Raw genomic sequence first — 27,444 nt, 5'->3', positions numbered from 1 at the left:
GAAGAAAAATTATATTTAAAAACTGAATGTTAAATGTTGAAAATTTAATATTAAAAATGGAAAATAAAAGAGCGACAAATAAATATTATCGTTAAATGCCGAATGTTAAACATTTAATAATAAACGTGAAAAATAAAAAAAAACAAAGAAAATTATTGTTAAATGGTAAATGTTAAATGTTAAACACTGAATATTGGATGGAATAAATGGAAAAGAAAAGAGCAACGAAGGAAAATTATTGTTAAATACTGAATGTTAAATGTTAAACATTAAATATTAAAAAAAGCAACTTAGAAAAATTACTATTAAATGCTAAATGCTGAATATTAAATGTTAAACATTAAATATTAAAAGTAAAAACTAAAAAAAGCAACTTAGAAAAATTACTGTTAAATATTGAATGTTAAATGTTAAATGTTAAACATTAAAATATATTAAAAATGAAAAATAAAAAAGCAACTAAGAAAAATTATTGTCAAATGTTGAATGTTAAATATCAACTTTTAAAAAATACCAAATAAAAGAAGTAACCCAAAACAATGATTAGAGAAACATGGAAAGATATAATTATATTTTTACAAAGTTTTCGTGTAAGCAGATTTTTTTTCACAGGAGTGACAATTCACTATGCTTCAGAAACGACTTATCATTATGATTACGCTCTAAATTACACTTGACGTGAAATTTTTCCTCGAGATAGAATTTCCTTCATTTCAAATCAGAATGAAGAATCTTATCCAAAGGAGTGAATTTCAATGTAATTAATCTGAAATTCGCAACCCACTGGAAGTTTCGTTCAAATTCAAAATTCCATAAAGGAAATTTTTTTTTATTTTACTATTATTATTATTATTATTATTCTGTTTTTGAGAAACAAAAAATTCAAATTTCACTATAATTATTTATTTAATTTATTACTGTTAATTTTTTGTAAAACTTTCTTAATTCTTATGAGTTTTTCTTCGCTTCTTTTAATAAGAGAGGAAAAATGGTAATTTAAAATATAAAAAGAACAGTTTTTCTAACGATTTGTTTATATAACAAAATTTTCTTTGTCAAAAGAAAATTAAAATTAAAAAATTTTTTTAAAAAAATATAAAAAATTAAACTAAATTAACACCTAATTTATCATTTTAGGGGAAAGGTGTTTTTTAAACAGTTTTTGTCTGATATGATCGAATTAATAAGAAAAAAGCTATTGGCAGTGAATATGTTTAAGATAAAGTAACTTTTGTATACCGAAGGGTCTTTTTATTAGATAACGCATTATCACACGGAGAGAAGAGTTGCAGTAAATGTGACAGAACGCGTTTAGTAAATCATTTAGTGCACCGGTTAGTGGCGCCAACTGTATGTTTAGTATAATACACTACGACACCTCTCTGTTTAGTAGAATATACTGTTTGCTCAGTGTATCTTACTATCTTACTAAACAGTGCAGTAGATGGCACTGTCTGTACCGTCAGTCCAAACCTAACGATTCTGTTTAGTAGATTTAACTGCCATGTCAGTAGAATCTACTACGCCCTTCTTTCCGTGCAGTTCCAGAAAATTTTTTCTTTTCTAATATAAAGTAGAAAAGAAGTTTTTATCTTAAAACACGCACTGAAAAAAAGTTCCCAAAGAACTGTAATTTAGGAAAAGTAATTTATTTCCATAAAAAATTTATTTCCTAGATGTAAAAAAAAATTTACCTTTTTATCAAATTTGTCAAAAATAAAATTTGTTAATTACTACTTACATTACTTCCTTACAGGCTACAAATTAAGTTAATTATCAAAGTGCCATTAAATTAAAGTTACTTTTACGCTATTCAGCTACTTTTTTCTGCTACATTAAAAAAGGAGTAAATGATTTTTTTTTATACTCGATTAGAGCAATAAAATGATTAAAGTTTAAGACCCCCTTCAGGGAAAGAGACTTTCGTATTTTCTAATCATTTATCTCGTAAATATATAGGGGAATCCCTATACGTATTTTACGAATCAGGGGGATTTTAATACACATGGCTACATAAATCTACCATTTAATTCATCTCCTCGCTTTATTACAGTTAAAAAAAATTTTGTGGTTTCACGCAAAACCGCGGAGAAAAAATTCTAGGGCGTGTCTGTTTCCTGTGTGGTATTTTCCTGATAAAATGAACAGGAAAAAAAACACACTCACATAAATTCCAATAAAAAATTTTAATTAATAAAAAAATTAGTTATTAAATTAATAAAAAAAAGAGCAAAAAAAACTATAAATCTAAATAACTATAGAATTCTAATTAAATATAATGAAAGTTTAACAGTGTTAATTTAGTATATGAGACCGAAAATTAAATTTATCTTGTGTCTAAAGAAATGAAAACAGTAATTAAATTTGAGGTGTAGTCGTTAAAAGTGGGCGTTAAAGTAACTATCGAAATTGCATCAATTTCTATATTTAAAGTTAAGTTTAATGTCATGTTATAATATTGCGTGGATTATTATTACACAAAATTTGAAGCAAATGAAGGTAAGATTGGCAAAGATCTGATCATCGATGAGAGTTAAGTTTGGTTGGCAATCAAATTAACGAGACTTTGTAGGTTTGATCTTAGAAATATGTATATATATATAGGGAGAGAGAGTGAGAGAGAGAGAGAGAGGTGCGATTAATACTAACTTTGAATAACTATACATGTCCTCAAAGGCACCTTAGATAGCGTGTTGCGACAATCATTATAGCTGTGACAGTCGGGCTATTAATGTTATCTAACTAATAGACAATTCGCCGCAAGATCACATCTTTAATAGCACTGCGTCAATTCAAGGTTTAAAAAGTCTAAATAAATTTTCATCCTCCATGAGTCATTCGATTAATTATAAATAAAATTGCAAGGTACTTTTTCTTATCAATGTGCTATTTGTGTTTTAATTTACTGTACTGAACTTGTTTAGTGTATTTTATTTTACTGTTATACTGTATAATACTGTTCTTTACTGTACTTTACTGTACTTTACTGTACTATATTGTACAATACTGTACTATACTGTGCTGTACCGTACTGAACCGTACTATACTGTATTATACTGTACTATAACTGTACTATACTGTACTACACTGTACTATACTGTACTGTACCGTACTGAACCGTACTATACTGTATTATACTGTATTATACTGTACTATAACTGTACTATACTGTATAGTAATACTATACTATATTGTATTATACTACATTACTATATTATACTGCACTATACCGTAATTTACTGTACCGTACTACACTGTAATATACTGTACGATACTGTACTATACTGTAACTTTACTGTACTGTACTTTAAACTTTTCTGTAATACTTTACTGTATTAAACTGTACTTTATTGTTCAGGATTGACACACAAATTTAATTTTGTTTTTCCCTGACTTTTCCCTGATTTCAAGAGAAAATTTTGACTTTTTTCCTGACCCTAAAGAATATTCTGATTCACTATAAAAATTATTAGATACTCAAAAAAAAAGATTTTATTACATTAATATACGAACTTCTTTAATTGTAAAATACTAAAATTATTCAAAAACATCAATAACTTTTTATTCAATAAATATTTAATCATTACTATCTTTCCCTAAGAATTAAGATTTTCAAAAATTTCAAAATCAAAACGTTTGAAATTCAATAAATTATAAGAATATTATTAAAAAAAACATGAAGACATCGATGACTCGAGTTATCGATTTCTTCATGTTTTATAAAAATTAAATATGATCGAGTGATAAAATCATTATTTTATAATTTTTATATTATAAGAATATTGTTACTGTAACTTCTTTAAAATTATTTTCATCATTTCAAATCAATTATTATTTTCTACAATTTTTAACAAAAATTCTTCTTTAAATCAATTACTATTAATAGTAATTGATTAATTTATTAATTTAATAATTAAAATAATTATTAATTTAATTAACCTTTTTCAAAGAAATAAATTTTACAGAATTGTTTGTTAAAAGTAGAAAAAATACAGATTTTTAAAGATTTTAATTTGCAACCTTTTCAAAATTCAATTATTTCTAAATATTTTTGCCATAATGCTGTTAATATTCAATTATCTACAATTTTAACTAAAACTAATTTTTAAATCAATTTTTATTAGAAAATTCTACGAGAATTCAATTATTTAAATAGAAAAATAAATAATTCATTCAATAATTAAATATTTCTTAAAAATTGAATTCTCATAAAAAATTTTATTAAATTTTTAAATAATTGAATTTTTTTGACGAATTTTAATAAAATTCATAAGAATAATTGAATTTTTCGAGGAATTCGATTCAAATTGTATTAAAAATAATTGAAATTCTACATTGAGTTTCAGTATTTATAAAAATAATCGATTCCCCGTAAAAACATTGTATTATTTATTATATATCTAAAATTTTAACTAAAATTCATTTTTAAATCAATTTTTACCAGAAAATTTTAAGAGAATTAATAATTATTGAAATACAAAAGTAAATAATTTATTGAATAATTGAATATTTTATAAAATTGAATTCTCATAAAGAATTTTATCAACAAATATTTAAATAATTGAATTCTATTGACGAATTTTAATAATAAATTTAGGAATAATTAAATTTTTCGAGAAATTTGATTAAAATTGAATTAAAAATAATTGAACTTCTGCGATGAGTTTTATTATTTATATGAAAATAATTGAATTTGATTATTTATAAAAATAATTGTATGATTGCGGAGAAATTTATAAAAAATTTGGAAATAATATAATTCCTGTGAAATTTTCTTTATTTATGAAAATATTTAAATGTTTGCGTAGAATATTTTAAAAAAATTTTTTTTAAATAATTTAATTCTTTTGGAAAATTATATTAAAATAGTAGTTATTGAAAATCATTCAATTTGACGAAAATTTTGGAAAATAATTGAAATTTTGGATAAAAATTTTATCATTTTTAAAGATAATTGAAATTTTGCCAAGAATTTTTAAAAATTTTTTAACATAATTGATTTTTTTATAAAAAAAGTTTATTACTATTAAAAATAATTGAATTTTTGCAATTATTTTTAGCTTCTCCAAAATTCAATTTTTTTTAATTAAATTAATTGAAAATTTCTAAAATTGCAAATTAAAACCTTTTAAAATTCAACTATCTATAAAAATTGTTAACGCAACTTTTTTAGAACTCAATTAATTTTGAAATATTGAAGTAAAATTATTCATTAAATAATTTATAAGTTATAATTTGATGATAGTTCTCCAAGAATTAAGTTATTTTTACAAAAATTATTGTCAGAAATAGAAAAAATTAAAGTTTTTGTATTAAAATTCGTGGTAATTTCATAGTTTGTGAGGTGAACAAAAAAGACACAAAAATTTAGAATTTTCTTATGAATTCTAAAAATTAAATTTTTTCCAGTATTTTTAATAAAAATCCCTGACTTGTTCCTTATTTCCCTGAAAATAGAATTCTACTTTTCCTGACATAACATTTCCCTGATATATTAAAAAGTTCTGTACTTATTTTAATTAAATTCTCTAATCTAAAGTTATATTAATAATTATTATCTATTTAAATTAATAAAATTTAATCGCAATTTAACTTGTTTCGCAATAATAACCTACTTTCATTTATAACTGTCATATAAAATCATTGGAAGTGGCAACGTGCCGTTTTTCCTTCTTCTCTACTTTCATTTCCATCCGTCGTGACAAATTGGCCCGCGAGCGGATAATAACCAAGAGGTAATTAGTATCAAAAACAGAAATAAAAATAAGCTTCTACTATTTCTTATATACAATGACTTTATTCTAGAAATGGAAAATTTTCTTATATTCTTATCTAAAAAATATTTGCAAGAAAATTCAGAAATATATCAAAGAAAAAAATAGACTCAAAATAATACGTTTACAATAATAAAAATAGAACACTGAAAAAATTTGATTGATTCAAATAGCCGATTACTTGATTATTATCAAATAAATCTTTACTTAAACAATTTTTATTGGAATCAATTGAATTGTATTTGAATCAGTAAGTTCCGTATTTGAAGCGAATAGAATTTAATTGATTTAAATAGAAATTATTTGATTCAAGTAAATATTCATTTACAGTTAAAGGTTTTAATTATCTATTAGAGCTAAAAATAGTTCTGTAACTGAAACTAAACTTAAAATAGACTGGCACTAAACTGAAACTAGACTAAAACTAGACTGAAACTTTGTTGAAACTAGACTGGAACTAGACTGGAACTAGAATGAAACTAGACTGAAACTAGACTGAAAGTACAACTGAATTGAAACTAAAACTATTCTGAAATTATAGCAGAACTGAATGAAAACTGAAACCAAAACTAAATTCAAACTAAAAATATACTGGAACTAAGAAAAAACTGAAACTAAATTACTAATGCTAATTATAATGCTAGTGCTAACAGTAATACCAACGTAATAAATAAATTCACTTCGAAATAGTAAACTTTCGATTCTACTTCAAAAAATAGTATAAAATAGTAGCAAAAACCATTATTTTTAATCAGAATACTGATAATAATAGCAACATTGATAAAATGAGACTCGATAAATGAAGACAGTAAGAAAGAACTCGTATAGAGTAGCTGTTGGCCTCAGGTGAACAACTTGTGAACCCGTCAAGTAGGTTAAACGACAATAGGCCGCATCGAATCCCTCATACGACTTATCAAGTTAGAAGTGTTAGAAACGTTATCGCGTCCACCGAATGTGTCAGTATATAATATATATATAGAAGCAATTTTCGTAATTTTCATCGAACAAAAGTATATTTTCAAAACCGGGTCGACATTCACATCGAGAAGAAGAGAAAGACAGAGAGAAAGAGAGAGAGAGAGAGAGAGAGAGAGAGAGAGAGACGCGTCTTTGGCTACTTAAGGACCCTTGAACTTCGTCAAAGAGCGCGAGGAAAAGAGCTTACTAAAGCAATGCCTTTAGACCCGCAAGCACCCAGGCATGTTTCAAAGTTTGGTTTAAACAGCCTTTATAAAGGGCCAGGTCATTTAGAAGAAAAATTTTTTGCACGCTTGCAATCACGTTACATCATCAAGCAAGAGCGTCAATGTTTTATATCGTTCGACTTTTGTCACTTTTTTTCTATAGAAATTTAGAAATATTCGGGGTGAATTTTCATTTTTTATAAATTAATTTACTTTGATATTAAATTTTTTTTAAACTTTGAATTAAATATCCCTATTAGCAGGGAATATTCCATTCTCAGTTCTGGAATATTACATTCGAACAGAAGGAATATTGGATAGGTATGGGCATTTTTTCTAAAACTCAATATTTTCTAATCCTTTTTGTCTAAAAAAAGGTTTTCTAACAAGTTTTGATTTTTAAAAAAAAATTTTCTAAAAAGTTATGATTTCTAATATTTACTTTCCTAAAATTTGTGAAATTAGGTACATAATTATGATAAAAGTTAGAAAATTGTTTTAAAAAAAATTAAGATTAGGAAATATAAACTATTTTTCATACTTTCTGCTTCTAAATCACAATTTTGTTTACAAAATTATAAGTTTAAGTTTCTTTTTTTAAAAGGAAGAAAATATATATATATATATCTATATTAATAAAATCAGACTTCTGTCTGTACATTGCTCCAAACTTGAAAATGTTTATATATTTTTTCGTTTTGAGACATTAAAATTCGAAAAATGTAAAAAAAAAAAAATTGTCTGTCTGTCTGTATGCAAAAATTTGTTCGCGCATCAATTAAAAACGGTTTAACCAATAAAAGTGAAATTTGGCAGTCTATTAGGTATTAACGTAACTTAAAATCATAGCTTTATCCGATTAAAAAATATAAACTTGAACAAAAGTTATGACATTTTTCCAAAAAATTCGAAAAATCAGAAAAATGCAAATTTTTTATTTTTTGTAAAATGAATGCAAAACTATTCTTAGCTAACTTTTTCAGATAAATACAACCCATTTCTACAATAAAATCTTTAAAAAAGACGTATTTTAAAATTTTTTTCGTTTTTTAGATCAACTTTTTTCTAAAAAAAATAGTGATTTTTAATCTTTAAGCAAGCTTTTCAAAAAAAGAAATAAGAATAAGAAATTCGATTTTTCGAAATTTTCATACTTTTTGGTTTTGACCAAAGAATGGAGACTATTAACTAAGTAAAGTATTTTTTAAGAGCCCAAAAATAATGAAGCTAAATGTCATAAAAAAGAAGGAAAAATGTTGAATTTTAAGAAATTCGGTTTTTTGAATTTTTGCTAATTTTCCATAATTTTAGATTTTTATACCAAAGAGTAGAGACTATTAAATAAGTAAAGTATTTTTGAAGAGCACAAAAATAATGAAGCTAAATGCAATAAAAAAGAAGGAAAAATGTTGAATTTTAAGAAATTCGGTTTTTTGAATTTTTGCTAATTTTCCATAATTTTAGATTTTTTACCAAAGAGTAGAGACTATTAAATAAGTAAAGTATTTTTGAAGAGCACAAAAATAATGAAGCTAAATGCAATAAAAAAGAAGGAAAAATGTTGAATTTTAAGAAATTCGGTTTTTTGAATTTTTGCTAATTTTCCATAATTATAGATTTTTTACCAAAGGGTGGAGACTATTAAATAAGTAAAGTATTTTTGAAGAGCACAAAAATAATGAAGCTAAATGTCATAAAAAAGAAGGAAAAATGTTGAATTTTAAGAAATTCGGTTTTTTGAATTTTTGCTAATTTTCCATAATTTTAGATTTTTTACCAACGGGTGGAGACTATTAAATAGGTAAAGTATTTTTGAAGAGCACAAAAATAATGAAGCTAAATGCAATAAAAAAGAAGGAAAAATGTTGAATTTTAAGAAATTCGGTTTTTTGAATTTTTGCTAATTTTCCAGAATTTTAGATTTTTTACCAAAGGGTGGAGACTATTAAATAGGTAAAGTATTTTTGAAGAGCACAAAAATAATGAAGCTAAATGTCATAAAAAAGAAGGAAAAATGTTGAATTTTAAGAAATTCGGTTTTTTGAATTTTTGCTAATTTTCCATAATTATAGATTTTTTACCAAAGGGTGGAGACTATTAAATAAGTAAAGTATTTTTGAAGAGCACAAAAATAATGAAGCTAAATGTCATAAAAAAGAAGGAAAAATGTTGAATTTTAAGAAATTCGGTTTTTTGAATTTTTGCTAATTTTCCATAATTTTAGATTTTTTACCAAAGGGTGGAGACTATTAAATAGGTAAAGTATTTTTGAAGAGCACAAAAATAATGAAGCTAAATGCAATAAAAAAGAAGGAAAAATGTTGAATTTTAAGAAATTCGGTTTTTTGAATTTTTGCTAATTTTCCAGAATTTTAGATTTTTTACCAAAGGGTGGAGACTATTAAATAGGTAAAGTATTTTTGAAGAGCACAAAAATAATGAAGCTAAATGTCATAAAAAAGAAGGAAAAATGTTGAATTTTAAGAAATTCGGTTTTTTGAATTTTTGCTAATTTTCCATAATTTTAGATTTTTTACCAAAGAGTAGAGACTATTAAATAAGTAAAGTATTTTTGAAGAGCACAAAAATAATGAAGCTAAATGCAATAAAAAAGAAGGAAAAATGTTGAATTTTAAGAAATTCGGTTTTTTGAATTTTTGCTAATTTTCCATAATTATAGATTTTTTACCAAAGGGTGGAGACTATTAAATAAGTAAAGTATTTTTGAAGAGCACAAAAATAATGAAGCTAAATGTCATAAAAAAGAAGGAAAAATGTTGAATTTTAAGAAATTCGGTTTTTTGAATTTTTGCTAATTTTCCATAATTTTAGATTTTTTACCAAAGGGTGGAGACTATTAAATAGGTAAAGTATTTTTGAAGAGCACAAAAATAATGAAGCTAAATGCAATAAAAAAGAAGGAAAAATGTTGAATTTTAAGAAATTCGGTTTTTTGAATTTTTGCTAATTTTCCAGAATTTTAGATTTTTTACCAAAGGGTGGAGACTATTAAATAGGTAAAGTATTTTTGAAGAGCACAAAAATAATGAAGCTAAATGTCATAAAAAAGAAGGAAAAATGTTGAATTTTAAGAAATTCGGTTTTTTGAATTTTTGCTAATTTTCCATAATTATAGATTTTTTACCAAAGGGTGGAGACTATTAAATAAGTAAAGTATTTTTGAAGAGCACAAAAATAATGAAGCTAAATGTCATAAAAAAGAAGGAAAAATGTTGAATTTTAAGAAATTCGGTTTTTTGAATTTTTGCTAATTTTCCATAATTTTAGATTTTTTACCAAAGGGTGGAGACTATTAAATAGGTAAAGTATTTTTGAAGAGCACAAAAATAATGAAGCTAAATGCAATAAAAAAGAAGGAAAAATGTTGAATTTTAAGAAATTCGGTTTTTTGAATTTTTGCTAATTTTCCATAATTTTAGATTTTTATACCAAAGAGTAGAGACTATTAAATAAGTAAAGTATTTTTGAAGAGCACAAAAATAATGAAGCTAAATGCAATAAAAAAGAAGGAAAAATGTTGAATTTTAAGAAATTCGGTTTTTTGAATTTTTGCTAATTTTCCATAATTTTAGATTTTTTACCAAAGAGTAGAGACTATTAAATAAGTAAAGTATTTTTGAAGAGCACAAAAATAATGAAGCTAAATGCAATAAAAAAGAAGGAAAAATGTTGAATTTTAAGAAATTCGGTTTTTTGAATTTTTGCTAATTTTCCATAATTATAGATTTTTTACCAAAGGGTGGAGACTATTAAATAAGTAAAGTATTTTTGAAGAGCACAAAAATAATGAAGCTAAATGTCATAAAAAAGAAGGAAAAATGTTGAATTTTAAGAAATTCGGTTTTTTGAATTTTTGCTAATTTTCCATAATTTTAGATTTTTTACCAAAGGGTGGAGACTATTAAATAGGTAAAGTATTTTTGAAGAGCACAAAAATAATGAAGCTAAATGCAATAAAAAAGAAGGAAAAATGTTGAATTTTAAGAAATTCGGTTTTTTGAATTTTTGCTAATTTTCCAGAATTTTAGATTTTTTACCAAAGGGTGGAGACTATTAAATAGGTAAAGTATTTTTGAAGAGCACAAAAATAATGAAGCTAAATGTCATAAAAAAGAAGGAAAAATGTTGAATTTTAAGAAATTCGGTTTTTTGAATTTTTGCTAATTTTCCATAATTATAGATTTTTTACCAAAGGGTGGAGACTATTAAATAAGTAAAGTATTTTTGAAGAGCACAAAAATAATGAAGCTAAATGTCATAAAAAAGAAGGAAAAATGTTGAATTTTAAGAAATTCGGTTTTTTGAATTTTTGCTAATTTTCCATAATTTTAGATTTTTTACCAAAGGGTGGAGACTATTAAATAGGTAAAGTATTTTTGAAGAGCACAAAAATAATGAAGCTAAATGCAATAAAAAAGAAGGAAAAATGTTGAATTTTAAGAAATTCGGTTTTTTGAATTTTTGCTAATTTTCCAGAATTTTAGATTTTTTACCAAAGGGTGGAGACTATTAAATAGGTAAAGTATTTTTGAAGAGCACAAAAATAATGAAGCTAAATGTCATAAAAAAGAAGGAAAAATGTTGAATTTTAAGAAATTCGGTTTTTTGAATTTTTGCTAATTTTCCATAATTTTAGATTTTTTACCAAAGAGTAGAGACTATTAAATAAGTAAAGTATTTTTGAAGAGCACAAAAATAATGAAGCTAAATGCAATAAAAAAGAAGGAAAAATGTTGAATTTTAAGAAATTCGGTTTTTTGAATTTTTGCTAATTTTCCATAATTATAGATTTTTTACCAAAGGGTGGAGACTATTAAATAAGTAAAGTATTTTTGAAGAGCACAAAAATAATGAAGCTAAATGTCATAAAAAAGAAGGAAAAATGTTGAATTTTAAGAAATTCGGTTTTTTGAATTTTTGCTAATTTTCCATAATTTTAGATTTTTTACCAAAGGGTGGAGACTATTAAATAGGTAAAGTATTTTTGAAGAGCACAAAAATAATGAAGCTAAATGCAATAAAAAAGAAGGAAAAATGTTGAATTTTAAGAAATTCGGTTTTTTGAATTTTTGCTAATTTTCCAGAATTTTAGATTTTTTACCAAAGGGTGGAGACTATTAAATAGGTAAAGTATTTTTGAAGAGCACAAAAATAATGAAGCTAAATGTCATAAAAAAGAAGGAAAAATGTTGAATTTTAAGAAATTCGGTTTTTTGAATTTTTGCTAATTTTCCATAATTATAGATTTTTTACCAAAGGGTGGAGACTATTAAATAAGTAAAGTATTTTTGAAGAGCACAAAAATAATGAAGCTAAATGTCATAAAAAAGAAGGAAAAATGTTGAATTTTAAGAAATTCGGTTTTTTGAATTTTTGCTAATTTTCCATAATTTTAGATTTTTTACCAAAGGGTGGAGACTATTAAATAGGTAAAGTATTTTTGAAGAGCACAAAAATAATGAAGCTAAATGCAATAAAAAAGAAGGAAAAATGTTGAATTTTAAGAAATTCGGTTTTTTGAATTTTTGCTAATTTTCCAGAATTTTAGATTTTTTACCAAAGGGTGGAGACTATTAAATAGGTAAAGTATTTTTGAAGAGCACAAAAATAATGAAGCTAAATGTCATAAAAAAGAAGGAAAAATGTTGAATTTTAAGAAATTCGGTTTTTTGAATTTTTGCTAATTTTCCATAATTATAGATTTTTTACCAAAGGGTGGAGACTATTAAATAAGTAAAGTATTTTTGAAGAGCACAAAAATAATGAGGCTAAATGCAATAAAAAAGAAGGAAAAATGTTGAATTTTAAGAAATTCGGTTTTTTGAATTTTTGCTAATTTTTGATTTTTTGCTAAAGGGTGGAGACTATTTAAATAGTAATATTATACTACCGAAATAGCTAATGGTAACTTATTATTAATTTTCCGGTTAAATTAAATTCCCGGCTATTTTCTGATTTTCCAGATTGGTAGAAGCATTGTTAAATGTGTTGGTAGAAACTAAAACCCGTTGAAGACGGGTACGACAGCTAGTATATATATAATCATTTATAATTATTTTTAAAAATTTCTAAAATTGATATATATAAAACATTTTTTTAGAAAATTTTAAATAAAATCTCTCTAAAAAAATCCTTATAATTTCTATTTGTTAATTACGTTTTTTAACTAGATTACTTAAAAATTTTGTTAAAAAATTTGCATAATTTCTATTTTTTACAATTTTTTAACGAAATCTGAAATATTTTTTTAACGAATTAAAAAATTTTCATAATTTTTATTTTTTAAGCATAACCTATTGATCGTCATTACAAAAATTGAACATTATTAGAAAAAAAAATTTTAACAAGATAAGAAAAAAGTGGATATTTTTCAAAAAAATCTTTGTAAAAATAGGGAATGTTTTTAGCATAAAAATATATTACACTAGATGAGAGAAAATATTTTTGGCAGAGAAGAATATTTCCTTGGTTTGGCACTAATGTTAGACACGTCAAAGGTCAATTCTCCGATAAATCTTGTTGTAATTTTCTAATTAGAAACCATTAACATTTTCGTTAATCGTTCAACTTTATCTGGGTCAACGTTAATTTTACTTCCGTGTTCTCTTTTTATAATAATTGATGCTAATTGTTCTGTTACAATCAATTTACGATGATTTCGTTTTATTTTTGTATTCACACTTGAAAATCAGAAACCGTGAATTTTTTATTCTATTTTTCACATTACCTATTAATAATTATAGTATTAACAATATTTTCATAATTCAGTTTCAAAACTTAAAACAAGTAGTTATCTTCCGCTATTTGTTTTATTATTAAAATGGTTTCTATCACTAATAAATAAGTTTCTAAAATTGAGAAAATTTTGCCACTCTAAAAATACTGATGATGATAATAAAATGTAAAACTAAAATAACCGTAAGAAAATATGTCTGACTTCTAATTGATTTTACTACTGAAAAAAAATTACTAGAATTTACATTCAATATCATGTCTGACTTTAAATGGGTTTTACTACTTAGTATCAAATTGCAAGGCTCTGCAGAACTTTTGTCTGGCTAAAAACAACCCTTACTACTGATAAGAAAAACTGCAATTTTTACTCTACTAGAAATTCTACTCTATTAGAAATTTATGATAAGAAAATTAATTACATGAGCCTAAAGTTAAAAAAACATGTTTGTAACATGTCTGACTTCAAATGGGTTTTACTACTTGATACCTGAAATTTTTGCTTCACTGAACTGAACATTTCTACTAAAACTGATTTTTGAAATTAAAACGTTTTTTGATTAAAAAGTTAGAAACCATTGCTACTGAAATAAAAAAACGAAAACTTGAAAGAAATTTTGTCTAACTAAATAAGAATTTAACTACCTACTGATAGTAAAAATGACAATAATTTTGATACTATTTGCCTTTTACTACTTATGGCAAGTACCGAATGGAAGAATATTGTCTGTCTGTAAATGGACATTACTACTAACGTCAAAACAAAAATAAAAAATCATGTCTGACTAAAATTGACATTTTCTACTGAAAAACTGATTGGAAAAACTCGACTAATTTTTGCTCTACTAATACAAATTACTCAGTTTACTTCCTTTCTTGTACAAAGAAATTTTTATTTTTGTCTGACCTGTAATGAATTTATGAAAATAAAAATAAAAACCGTTTCATCTGACTTAAAACGACTTGTACTACTTATTTAAATAATTAATCGAATAATTCAAAAATATTCATTTTTTAAATTAAAGAGAAATCAAATATTTTAATTCGAATCAGAGAGGATGAAACTTACTGTGTATTAAAAAATTATTTGTATATATTTACAAAGAAGAAGAAGTTGATTTGAATATAAAGTGTATTTCTTATATTTATTATTAGTTTTTCAAACGAAATTAGAAATTACATTCGTAATTTATAAGAGCTTTAAACTGAATTACAAATCAAAAAGTTGTAGATCTGAGAGTATAATAAGACCTCCTTTGCATTCTCCCGTCTCGCGATAAATTTTCCGAGAAGTTTTCCCAACCCTTGTCACACTGAAGATGAACTTACTTTATACCTATAACTTCATAATCATTGTTATGCCACATAACACCAATATCATTAAAGAAAAAGAACTTCCATCCCTTTATTCCCTTTATCGTCTCAAATATTCATTTGATTTCGTCATAAAAAAGTTATTGAATTATATAATCATTTCATTAATTTTAATTAATTAGTCTCATAATCATTGGAATAATAATAATTATTATACGTCTATTGAAGTATTATAATTATTATAATTAGAAGAGTAATGAATTTTTTTGGAAAGGGAAAATTCAAATTTTAATTTCTAATTCTAATTCAAATTAGTAAACAAATTCCAATTTTTAATCTGTTTTGCATTTGGATTCCAATTCAAATTTTAATTCAAATTGTAAATTTAATTTAAATTTATAATTCTAATTTTAATTTCAAATTCAAATTCAAGTTTTATTTCTAATTTGAATTCTTATTTTGATTGTAATTCTATTTTCAATTAAAATTTAAATTTAAATTCTAATTTATAATCCTAATTCCCATTTTAATTCTAATTCTAATTCTAGATCTAATTCAAATTTAAATTTCTAATTCTATTTCTAATTGTATTGGTAATTATAATTCTATTCTAATTCCTATTTAAATTACAATTACCAATCATGTGTGATTCAAATTTTAATTCTAATTCTAATTTTAGCTCTAATTTAAATTCCAATTAATATTTCAATTTCCAATTCTAATTCAAATTCTAATTCCAATTCCAATTCCAAATCCAATTCCAATTTCAATTCAAATTCAAATTTCAATTGCAATTTCTAAATATAAATTGAATCCCAGTTCAAATTACAATTTCTAATTCTAATTCTACGTAATTCCTATTTTAATTCCAGATTTAATTCAAACTCCAATTGAAATTAAAATTTCTAAATTCTATTTCTAATTGTAATTCCATTCTAATCCTAACTTCAAGTCTGATTCTAATTTTAATTCGACATCCAATTCCAATTCTAATTCTATTTCCAAATCAAATTCTACTTCTAATTTGAATTCTAATTTTAATTTCACTTTTTATTACTAAATAAGGTTATACTTTTAAAAACAAATGTATAATTTTGGAAACAATACTTTTTTAATTCAACCAATTCTAATTCTAATTCCAATTTATATTTCTAATTCTATGTTTTATTATTAAAATTTATAGCTCGATTCTAATTCTAATTCTTATTTCAGGTCTAATTCTAATTCCATATTTCTATTTATAAATATAATTCCTACTCAATTTCTAGTTTTACTTGTATTTCTAATTCTAACTCTGCTTCTAATTCTAAATCTGATTTCAATTCTATATCTTATTAAACCTTACATTAATTACAAATATTAACAGAAAAATTAATAGAAAAGTTAATTTACTAATAATGCAAATCAAATAAATAATAATTTTTTTTTTTTAATACAAAATATAAAATATGCTTTTTTCTTTTTGAAAAAAGAAAAAGAATTGATATATTACTTTCCTCAGGGGTCAATCACATGAGTCTACAGTAAAATATAAAATACGCAATGCGTAGAATGTCTGGCTACTCAACGAAACTAGGTCACCATTTCCATTATCCAGGAAAAATACAAAGATTGAAAAGAGTTTGATTTTCTTAAATTAAATTCACCCCAAGAAATAGATCCAAAATTGCATTATTTACCCCTCGGTCTTATCTTTATTATACCTATTTTAAAGTTTATGCATAGATTTTGCTGTATAAAAAAAATCTTTGCAAATAAAAATTTTACTAAATTTAAAATAGTAAATGAAATGAATAGAGAAACATAATAAATAAATAAAATAAATAAATAGTCTAAAGAAATGAATAGAACAAAAAAATAAAAGAATAAAAAAATGACTAAAATAAAAAAAGAATAAAAAAAAGAATAAAAAAATAAATAAAAACAATAAATAAATAATTTTAACAAAATTAAAAAATATAAATAATTACGAATAAAGCGTTAGCCACAGAAAAAAATTTTCATTTTCAACACACTATATCAAATGACAATTGGCCGACAGTTTTCAACAAAATAAATAAAAGGAAAATTCTAGGCACGAGAAAAATGTTCTCATTTTACACGATTCTCCATTTATAAAATCCTCTCAACCCTCTAATCAATATCCTAGGGACGTACAATTCTAAAAGTTGTTCTTTCCCTAACGATTACTCAAAACAACGACTCTTTTAATATTCAAGAAAAAAATACCAGAAAATATTTTTTTTAAATAATAATAATAATAAAATAAATTGATAAATATTTTTTAAAAAATTCACCCTTTGTCTTCAACATATAAATTTTATTATCATACTACTATTGAGAACTAATTATAAGGGAAAAATTTCCCATTAAAAGGGTTAGGAATTTCTTGTTTGTAAATATGTATATATAGATGTAAACGTAAAATCGATGTACTCGTTCATTCTGACCACGTATAAGGTACATCGTACGACCGACCTTTATTCTACAACAGAGAGTATCATTTATATGTGATAGATGAAAGTGTAACCTTTAATAAAAAAAGAAGAGTAACTTTCTGTTCAGAATAATAATGAAAGTAAAATAAAAAATACAATTTTTAACTTAAAAAACAAAAAAAAATGTTCAATTTGACTGCCACTGTAATTTTTTTAATTTAAAAACAATTTTTTTTTAAAATTATTATTATTAATAATTATTGATGATATAATTATTATTGATTATTATGTAACAATCAGAAAATACCACAATTATAATATTTAATTATAATTACATAATTATATTTTAATGACAATATTAGTAATAGATAATATTAAAGAAAGTAAAATTTAGAAAATTTTTAAATTTACGTTATTTTTTTGAGTTTTTAAATTTAAATTCGAATTTTAATAAAGAAAAGATATTTTGTATTTTCAAGAAAAAAATTTGAACTATAATTATTCTTTCAAGAAAAAAGTTTTAAATAAAAATAATTTTTTTTTTCAGAGAACATCGTATGTCGAAAGAAGAATTTTCCAAATTTTATTATGGGATTACTGTTTTCTAAACGTTATTATAAAAAAAGTTTTTCAAACACGATAAAAATAAATTTTATCACTTAAGTTTTTATATAGATATACAAATATGCATATATATAAATATAGTATAATAACTTTTCGTCTCTCTATAACTAAAAAAAAAATTTCAGAATTCGTATAAATAAGTTGAGAAAAAAGAGAAGAAAAAAGAATGAAAATTTACTTGTCAGTATATAATAAAGATAAATAATAAGAAAAAATATATAATAAATAACTTTATAAAGAAGAAAATATTTACGATAAAATAAGTTTTCCTATTTATTTTTAATTTTTACTACTCAGACATATTTTTATATTGCAAGCGAGTGATGATGCATAAAAAAGTGTGTTGCGTAATATACCTGCGAGAGAGTGCCCATTAACACTCAATATATATATTTTTTTTTCATTTTTTTTTTCTTGTGAAAAAATTTGTAATATTTTGTTTTTAAATTGCCTGTTATAATTTGCAATTAATAATATATGCGGCTAAAAAATGCAACCGCAAATTTGAAAAAGCATTCGTATTCTGAAGCGAGTACGCAACAAATTTGAAATGTCGATATAATGTCAGAAAACTTTCTCACGCAATGTTTATGACTCTTTGCTAAATGGAATTTTTTTTTCATTTTTGGTTTCTCCAAGTAAACATATATCATGAACGCAAAAAAATATTTTCACCTCAATCATCAATTTTTTTTCTGATGAATTTATACTGTAAAAGTCATTTATAGTTTAAGATTTAAATTCAACATATTTTTGGGCTTAAAATAAAAGCAATCTAACTTTAAGTCTTAAAATCAGTTTCCTAGGAGAAAATAAAGACAATTCAGTAAATACTAAAATAAAAAATTTCAGTTCATCTGCTCTTGTAAATTCAGTTAGTTCTGCCCTTTGATTCAGTTTATACGGCTGTTAAATTCCAGTACACTTCTAAATTTAATTTTAGATAATTTTTGTTTATTTTTGCTTTTTCTCTATTTTATTTTTTCTCCATTTATTTTCAAACTGTTGCTAAACTTACTTAAGTCTCTTAAATTCAATTACATCTGCTTTAAAAGCAAACAAATAGTGGTTAAAATTTCAGCTACTATTTCTATTAAATTCAGTACTTTTTGACACTTTAATTAAGTATTCAATCTCAATTTTTAAAGAAATTCGTTACCTGATTCTAAAATAGAAAATTGCACTTCTTTCATTTTCTTGTCAATTAAAAAAGAATAAATCGCATTTTAGTTCAAGGAAAAAAAACAATTGAAATTTATCGGAGTGTATAAAATGTTCAATTACTGAAAAATGATTAAATCGGTCAAGTTCGATCAACGCAACGGCTCATAAATACAAAAAAAAAGTGTACGTTGATCAAGGAGCGTTCCAACAATGAATAAACGAATTAAATGATCATCATCAATTTTATCATCAATATCATTTTATCCTCACCCATATTATCATGATCATTGTAAACATTATCATCGTCACCAAAAACAGAATTATTATTATTTTTGTTTAATTTAAAAAAACTATTTTTTTTAATTTAATATTTTTTTCAATTTTTAATTTAAAATTTTTTTTTATAAACATACATTTTTTTAATTTAAATTTTTGCTGAAAACACTAAAAAAAATTCAATTTTGGAGAAATTACAAATAATTTCAGAAATTCAATTATTTTCAAAAAAAAAATAAAATCCTTCTTATAATATTCAACTATGTTCAAAATTTGAAAAAAAATTCTCGTAAAAATACCAATTATCTTTATAAATAACAAAATTCTTCTCCAGAATTCAATTATTTTCATTAATGTCAAAAAAATTCATGTCCTAATTTCAATTATTTTCAAAAATAAAATGCATTTTTCTAATTTCAATGATTTTCAATACCTACTATTTCAATTAAATTTCCCAAAAAGAATTCAATTATTTAAAAAAAAATTTAATAAAATTGTATGCAAGCATTTAATATTATTTTCATAAATAATAAAAATTTCACAAGAATTCAATTATTTTCATAAATAATACAATTTTTTTCAGGAATTTAATTCTTATTTTCATAAAAAAATAATTTAAATTTCTATAAAATAATAATTGATTTAAAAGGATGAAAATAAACTTCTAACTGCCTTTTTTTAAATAAAATTAGCAACTTTAAAAATAATAGAATTTAAAAATTTTCTAATTTAAATTTTTGTTGAAAACACTTAAAAAAAATTCAATTTTGAAGAAATGAGAAATAATTGCAGAAATTCAATTATTTTCCAAAAAAAAATAAAATTCAACTATGTTCAAAATTTGAAAAAAATACCAATTATCTTTATAAATAACAAAATTCTTCTCCAGAATTCAATTATTTTCATAAATGTCAAAAAAATTCATGTCCTAATTTCAATTATTTTCAAAAATAAAATGCATTTTTCTAATTTTAATGATTTTTAATAATATCTACTATTTTAATAAAATTTCCCAAAAAGAATTCAATTATTTAAAAAAAATTTAATAAAATTGTATGCAAACATTTAATTATTTTCATAAATAATAAAAATTTCACAGGAATTCAATTATTTTCATAAATAATAAAATTTTCTTTAAGGAATTCAATTATTATTTCTATAAAAAATAATTTCAAATTCTAGAAAATAATAATTGAATTAAAATGATGAAAATAATTTTACTGAAGTTACAGTAACAATATTCTTATAATATAAAATAATAATTTTATCTCTCGGTCATCTTTAATTATTAGAAAACATGAAGAAATCGATCACTCCGAGTCTTCGACTCGGAGCAATCGATATCTTCATGTTTTATAACAAATACTTTTATAAGTGGTTTAATTTAAAAAAGGTTTGAATTTGAAATTTTTGAATGTCTTAATTCCTGTGGAAAATCCTGTTCCAAAAATAAGAGTAAAAATAGAAATTGTGCAAATATTTTTCTTCTTTTTCTAAAACAAAATTATAATTTTGTTAAAAAAATTGTGATTCATAAAGAAAAATAATGCAAAATAAATAAATTTTCTATTTCTTAATCACAGTTGTTTAAAAATTTTCTAATTTTGTTTAGAAGTAAAGAACAAAAATCTGCATAATTTCAATTTGACAAAACATTTAATATTTAACAGAATTTTAGTCTTTTAATGAAAAGAAGTAAAAAAAAATTTGATGATTTCTATATTTATCATTACAATTTTCAATTAATTATAAAAGAAAAATAATTATGACATAATATATTATACTAAAATTCAGTCATATTTTACTAAATTTTTGTCGTAGATTTAATTACAAATTCGAGATAAGTTAAGTTTTTCAAAATTCCAAATGACAAATCCAATAAATGTCGAACAAATTATTTTAAATTCATTGAATTAACTTGAAACTTGATATTCGGGTGTTTTTGCAGTTACTGATTACTAATCTAATGTTACTTTTTCAAAATTCAAAATGGCGGATTCAATATGGCTGACTTTTTAAAAATCTAATCCAATTCGCTTGTGACTTCTTCATCGAGGGTTTTTTTTTTGTCGCTGATTATGAATCTGATGTTAGTTTTTGAGAATTCATATTGCATTTACTATTTAGAATTGTGAAAAAACAACACCAGATATATTTTTATAGTCAGAGACCTTAACCCTTAACACCCAGTGGTTCCGATCGAAGCCACTTTGAAATCGAAAATCCATTTCTCTTTTAAAAATTTAAATATTGTTTTCTAAATGGAAGTAACTCGCAAATTTATTTAACTTTATGAGCAATACATTAACAATTTTTTTTCTTTAACAATATAAACACAAATTTTTTTTTGTAAGATTTGCAATAAAAATAGCAAAATATAAAGAGAAAATTAATATAATTTAGCAAACATGACAAATTTGGTGTTTTTAGGGTCGCTAATTATGAATCTGATGTTAGTTTTCAAAATTTTTAAAATTAAAAATGGCGGATCCAATATGGCGAACGATTTTTTTTAAATTTCATTCAATTTGCATGTAACTTGTTACCCCAAAGTTTTTGGGGTTGCTGATTACGAATTCAATGTCGGTTTTTAAGAATTCAAAATGGCGGATCCAATATGGCGGAGGAAATTTTTAAAAGTTGAGCTAAGCTTTTGAAAATGTCGTTATGAGGGTTTTTTTTGGGTTTATACATTATTATCCAAGAAATCTTTAAAAAAAAAATAGAAGAGAAACGAAAAATCGAAATGAAAAAAACTTACGAGAATTCGTCCAGTGGTAGTTTGACCAGAAATGAGTTCGCCGGCCCAGTCTTTGGCCTCGGTCATAAAAGTGCCCTCGAACTCTTTATTCTGGCGGGCCGCCTTCTGCTCCTTTTGCTTGGGGTCATTTGGAGCGACGTCGGGCTCCTTTCGGCAGCAAAGGAAGGCAAAGGCCCTCCAGAGCAGAACGATGAGCAGCCCCGCGAGAAAGGTGAATATACTCGAGAGGACGAAGCACCACCATTTCCTTACTTTGAGGCAGTCGTCAACCGGGGGCTGCTCGGTCGTCACGTCATACGTCATCCCGGCAGCAGATCTCTGCTGGCTGCCCCCGGGTCACACATTCACCGTCTCCACTGATCAGCCAACAGTCTGCTCTTCATTCGCTTCATTATTCTTTTTTTTTTTTTTTTTTTGCCCTTGACGAGATTATTTTCCAATCAAAGACTCCGATATTATGGGGGGGGGGGTTTATCCTTTTTTGAGGAACGAAGGGGAGAAATCGATTTTTTTTTCAAAGTTTGGTTTCACTACTCGTTGCCTTCACTCCACATCTTTATTTTTTCATGTTTGTTTTCTTTGGAAATTTCACTTTAAATTCTTCATTTTTTTTTTCCTATAGTCTTGTTTGTTGATTTTTCCGAAACTGTCACATAATTTTATTTCACTTTTCAATTCAATTCACTTGGGGGATTTTTTTTGTGGATTGTTCGTTGGATTTTTCTTGATGTTTCACTATTTTTGAATTTGAAATTGAATTTGTTTTTGCTTTTCTCTTTTTTCGACTTTTTGGAGAATTAGTGCTTTTAGGATGGTTTCTATTTCCAAATGCGGATTTTTAGGGATAGTGATTTTTCAGTGGGTGATGACTTTTTCCTAGTAGTTAATGATCTTACTGACTTTTACTATGTAGTGATTTTACTAGTAGTTGTCCTTTCAGCGATTGATGATTTTCCTGGTGGATTCGGACCTACTAGTTGTTGCTTAGTTAAGGTCCTGCTAGCACTTGATTTTTCTATTGCTTATTTTCCTAATTTTCGGAATTGATGATTTTACCAATGGTTTATGGTCTTAGTGGTTGATCTTTTCGTTTCTGGTCTTACTAGTAGTTGACGATTCTGACCCTGGTTGACAATCTTTCCAATATTTTATGGTCTCACTGGTAGTTGATGTTTCCCTTGATTTATTTTTTGGTTTTCTAGCTAGTGGCTTATGGTCTTACTAGTAGTTAATGATCTTTCTCGTAATTAATTATCCAATGAATTTACTAATGGTTCTCTTTCCAGTGGCTTATGGTCTTACTAGTAGTTAATGATCCTTCACGTAATTTTCTTTTATTTCGTTTCTTTTATTTGGATTTTTCGTCTATGGTCCTACTACTGGTAGTTAATGATCTCTCCCTTAAATGATTTCCTAGTGGTTTTAATGTCTCTTTCTAGTGATATTTTTTCCTTATAGATTTCCTTACTACTAGTTGATGATCTTACTAGTAGTTGATAATCCTTCTGATTGCCAATTTCTCTAGAGGTCGAAATTTTTAATGATTCTTCTAATCAGTTCTAGTTGTTTGTTTTTTCCGATAGTTGATGATTTTACCCCAATTGACAGTAATTCCTTTCCAGTTTTTGATGCTTGGACCACAGAATGACGATTTTTCGATTTAATGACGCAGATGATAATTTTTCCACCGGGTAATGACTTCTTAAGTAGATAATAAATTTTCTGATGACTTCCTAAGTAGATAATAACTTTTCCAGCTGATGATGATTTTTTCAGTAGATGATAATTTTCCTCCTCAATAACGAATCTTTACTAAATTCTTTCACTGGATGATGTTTTATCACTAAATTGATGATTTTTCACTAAATTCCACCACCTACTAATGATTTTTCACTAAATTCTTCATAAGATGATAACTAGATGGTAACTTTACTGGTGAATGATAATTTTCTCCGTAGATGACAATTTTTAGATGATTTTTCGAGTAGACAATCTTTTCAACAGATGATGATGATGATCAACTAGATTTTTTCCCAGATAATAATTTTCACTCCAATATTCCCCACTGAATTCGGATACTCTCAGCACTTGCAACTTTTCATCAAAACAACATCCGTAAATCGAAAAATATCCACAATTTTTATTAATATTACTCTGATATTTCCTTTTTTTCTTCAAAATAATATTCCAACTTCTTTCTATTATGTAGAAAGAATTTTTCTTCAGTGTAAACTATAAATAAACTTTTCTAAAATTGGACCAAAATTCTACTTTTTCAGAAACAGATTTCTCTCTATTTTTCTCTGACTTTTTTCGTCAATTCCTGTTCCTTTCTACCAGTTGCTGTTGTTTTCTACACATTGTACTACTTCCACTATTCAAGAAACAAAAAAAAAGAGTTTTCGACTATCGATTCTTCAAAATTCTTTCGTAAATTTCTATCGTGACATTTTTAGTGGGTCGCATCTCAACAAATTCCTTATTCCCTTGGCAACTTCGAATGGACCGTGACCTCTCTTCTCTACAATTCGAAATTCGTGATTCGTTTTGAAAAACATCCAACAAAATTTTTCTTTCTGTTTATTTTTACAGTCCAGAACCTTTCTCGTATCACTTGAAACGAATTATGAACAGGGGGGGGGGGGGGGAAGAAAAAAATATTCTCGTGGCCTAGTCCTGGGTGTCACTTCCGGAGAACACTGGCGTCGATTACGAGGAGATGCGTCACCGCGATATTCGGCACTGGCACACACACAGCACGTATATTAGAATATACATATATTTTTATATTTATATATATATATGTATATAATATATATATAGAGATATATATATATGTGTCAAAAATGTTTGTCCCGGGCAGAGGTTGACCGAGAACGACAACGACGGCGACGACGACGACAACAACTACGAGACGCGTTTCCGTAAACCCATACGACTTGACGGCACCGCCGCGCCGATCATCATCGAGGACGACTACGACGACGACGACGACCAAGTGTCCCGACGACCATACCACCGCTCCGCAGCAATCAATACGCAACAATGGACCGGGACCAATAAGCTCGGAGCTTTTCCTGACGTAGACGCAAGCTCACTCCCTCTCTCTCAAGCCACCGCTTTATTTTCAGTTTCTCTCCCTCTCCAAATGTCTCTCCATCTCTCTCTACATTCTGGCCTAGTTATCAATATCTGTCTCACTTTAAATGTCATTGCTTCTTTTTCTATTCTATCATACTTTCTCTCTGTTTTAGGGGGAGAAAAAAAACCCTCCTCCCACCCCTCAAAAACTACAATTCCCCTCCAAATTTTTATTTTCATATATTTGGAAAATATTTACCAAAAATTAAAATATTAAACTTGTTTTTCAAAAATATGAAATTTTGTAGAAAGGGAAAATAATATAAAAAAAAAAATGATCATGATGATAATGATGGAGAGAGGAAAAGAAAAATTCTTCGAGGATGTTTCATGACGCTGTGACGTCGTCACGGCGCCGGCGTCAGGATGATACAACATTCTGCGCGTGCACGAGGGCATTTTCATTGAAAATGGACTTGATGAGTTCAGACGAGTCACATAGATGAAGGTTGAACGTGTAAATTGATGTCATCAATGGAAAACATGTTTTTAACATCCACTATATATATATATATATATATATATATATATATACACACATACACTTTTTATGAATTAAATCCTTCACTTTTAGTTAACCCCCTACATGGAGGAAATATTCCCAAAAAAGAAAAATCCTATTTTGAGTTTCAAATTTATAAACATTTTTTTTTTTTTTTGATAAAATATTTTATATAGAAAAAAATTTGTTTCAAAGGCTCAATAACTTGATTGTATTGTGACAAATAAATATTTGTGTCAATTAATAGTACTATTTTAACTCTAAATTTCAATTAGTAAAACTGTACACTAATTTGAATTAGTGACTGAATTTTTTTGCTTCTGAATTAATAAATTTGACTAATAAATAATAATTTCTACTAATATTTATTTATTACTAAAATTTACTAATTTAAAAGCAAAAATTCAGTCACTAATTCAAATTAGTAAACATTTTTATTACAGTCGTTTGATAGTAAAATATGAGTAAATAGATGAATAAATACAAAATGAATGAAATAATAGAAAATTCATAAATAAGAAGAAAACTGAAAATAAAGTTATTTAATTAAAATCCAAGAATTAATAAATAATGAAAAACAAAAAAAAAGTTAAATTAATTATAACTAATTTATTAATTGTATAATTATGACTATTAGTTTATAAATTAATTATAAAATTATAAGAAATAAGCAAAAACAATAAACTAACAAACTTCTAACGTAGTTAAGAAAAATTGTTTAAAAAATAAAAATCATTAAAAATAAAGTCGATAAAATATGTAACATTTAGTTTCTATTTCTCTCTATAATTTACTAATTAATAAATAATAATAATAGTAATAATAAAAATTATAATAATAAAAATAATAATAATTTACACGCAAAACATAATAAGTATATGTCATATTTTTACATAAGATTTTTAAATTCTTAACTGAATTGCAATTTTTTGTTGTCCTTGATTTTTTACTCTACAATTAAATTGTTATAAAAGACATAAATGAAAAATCAATTTTTAAAGAAAACGTAAAAATTATTATGATTGTATAATTCTTAAATATCTGCAATAAATAATACCTAGAAATCATTAATAAATTGTTAATAAGAAATTATTATTCATTTTATTTATTAAAATTTATTATTACTAATATGATATGTAAATACCTCAAATAAATTAAAAATAAAAAAATAAATAAACATATAATAAATAAAAAGAAACTTATAATAAAAAAAATTTAAAAAGCGTAATTATTAATAATAATTAATAAGAATAAGAATAAATAATAATTAGTAATAATAAATTTTTAATACTAAATGCCAATCAAATTTGACATTTATATTTAATAATAACAAATTATAATAAATTATTACTAACAATTGCAGTGCAAAAAAAATTTATTTTGTTTAAGTAACAGATTACTTATCCATTATCAAATAAATATTTACTTTAATGACTTTTATTTAAATTCAATTGTACTTGAACCAATAATTATTTTAGTATTTGAAGCAAATACCATTTAATTAATTTAA

The 27,444-nt window shown here is 24.6% G+C and overlaps 1 protein-coding gene across 31 annotated transcripts in view; it reads right to left on the bottom strand.

Moving 5' to 3' along the window:
* Positions 1 to 25,538, bottom strand: part of LOC122510024 (calcium-activated potassium channel slowpoke) — a 172,448-nt gene extending 146,910 nt beyond the window's left edge. For 17 of the 31 annotated variants that reach the window (XM_043624509.1, XM_043624547.1, XM_043624476.1 and 14 more), the window contains exon 1: positions 22,292 to 25,536. In XM_043624509.1, the coding sequence (XP_043480444.1) occupies positions 22,292 to 22,594 (303 nt within the window). In that variant the 5' untranslated portion in view covers positions 22,595 to 25,536. Of the gene's footprint in view, positions 1 to 22,291 lie in introns of all 31 variants that reach the window. The other 14 variants (XM_043624497.1, XM_043624490.1, XM_043624516.1 and 11 more) reach the window with 2 other exon arrangements.
* Between the last annotated feature and the right edge of the window lie 1,906 nt (positions 25,539 to 27,444).

The sequence above is a fragment of the Leptopilina heterotoma genome, unplaced genomic scaffold (assembly GCF_015476425.1).
Source record: "Leptopilina heterotoma isolate Lh14 unplaced genomic scaffold, ASM1547642v1 Lhet_120, whole genome shotgun sequence".
Taxonomy (NCBI): domain Eukaryota; kingdom Metazoa; phylum Arthropoda; class Insecta; order Hymenoptera; family Figitidae; genus Leptopilina; species Leptopilina heterotoma.
This window is presented reverse-complemented; position numbering and strand designations above follow the sequence as displayed.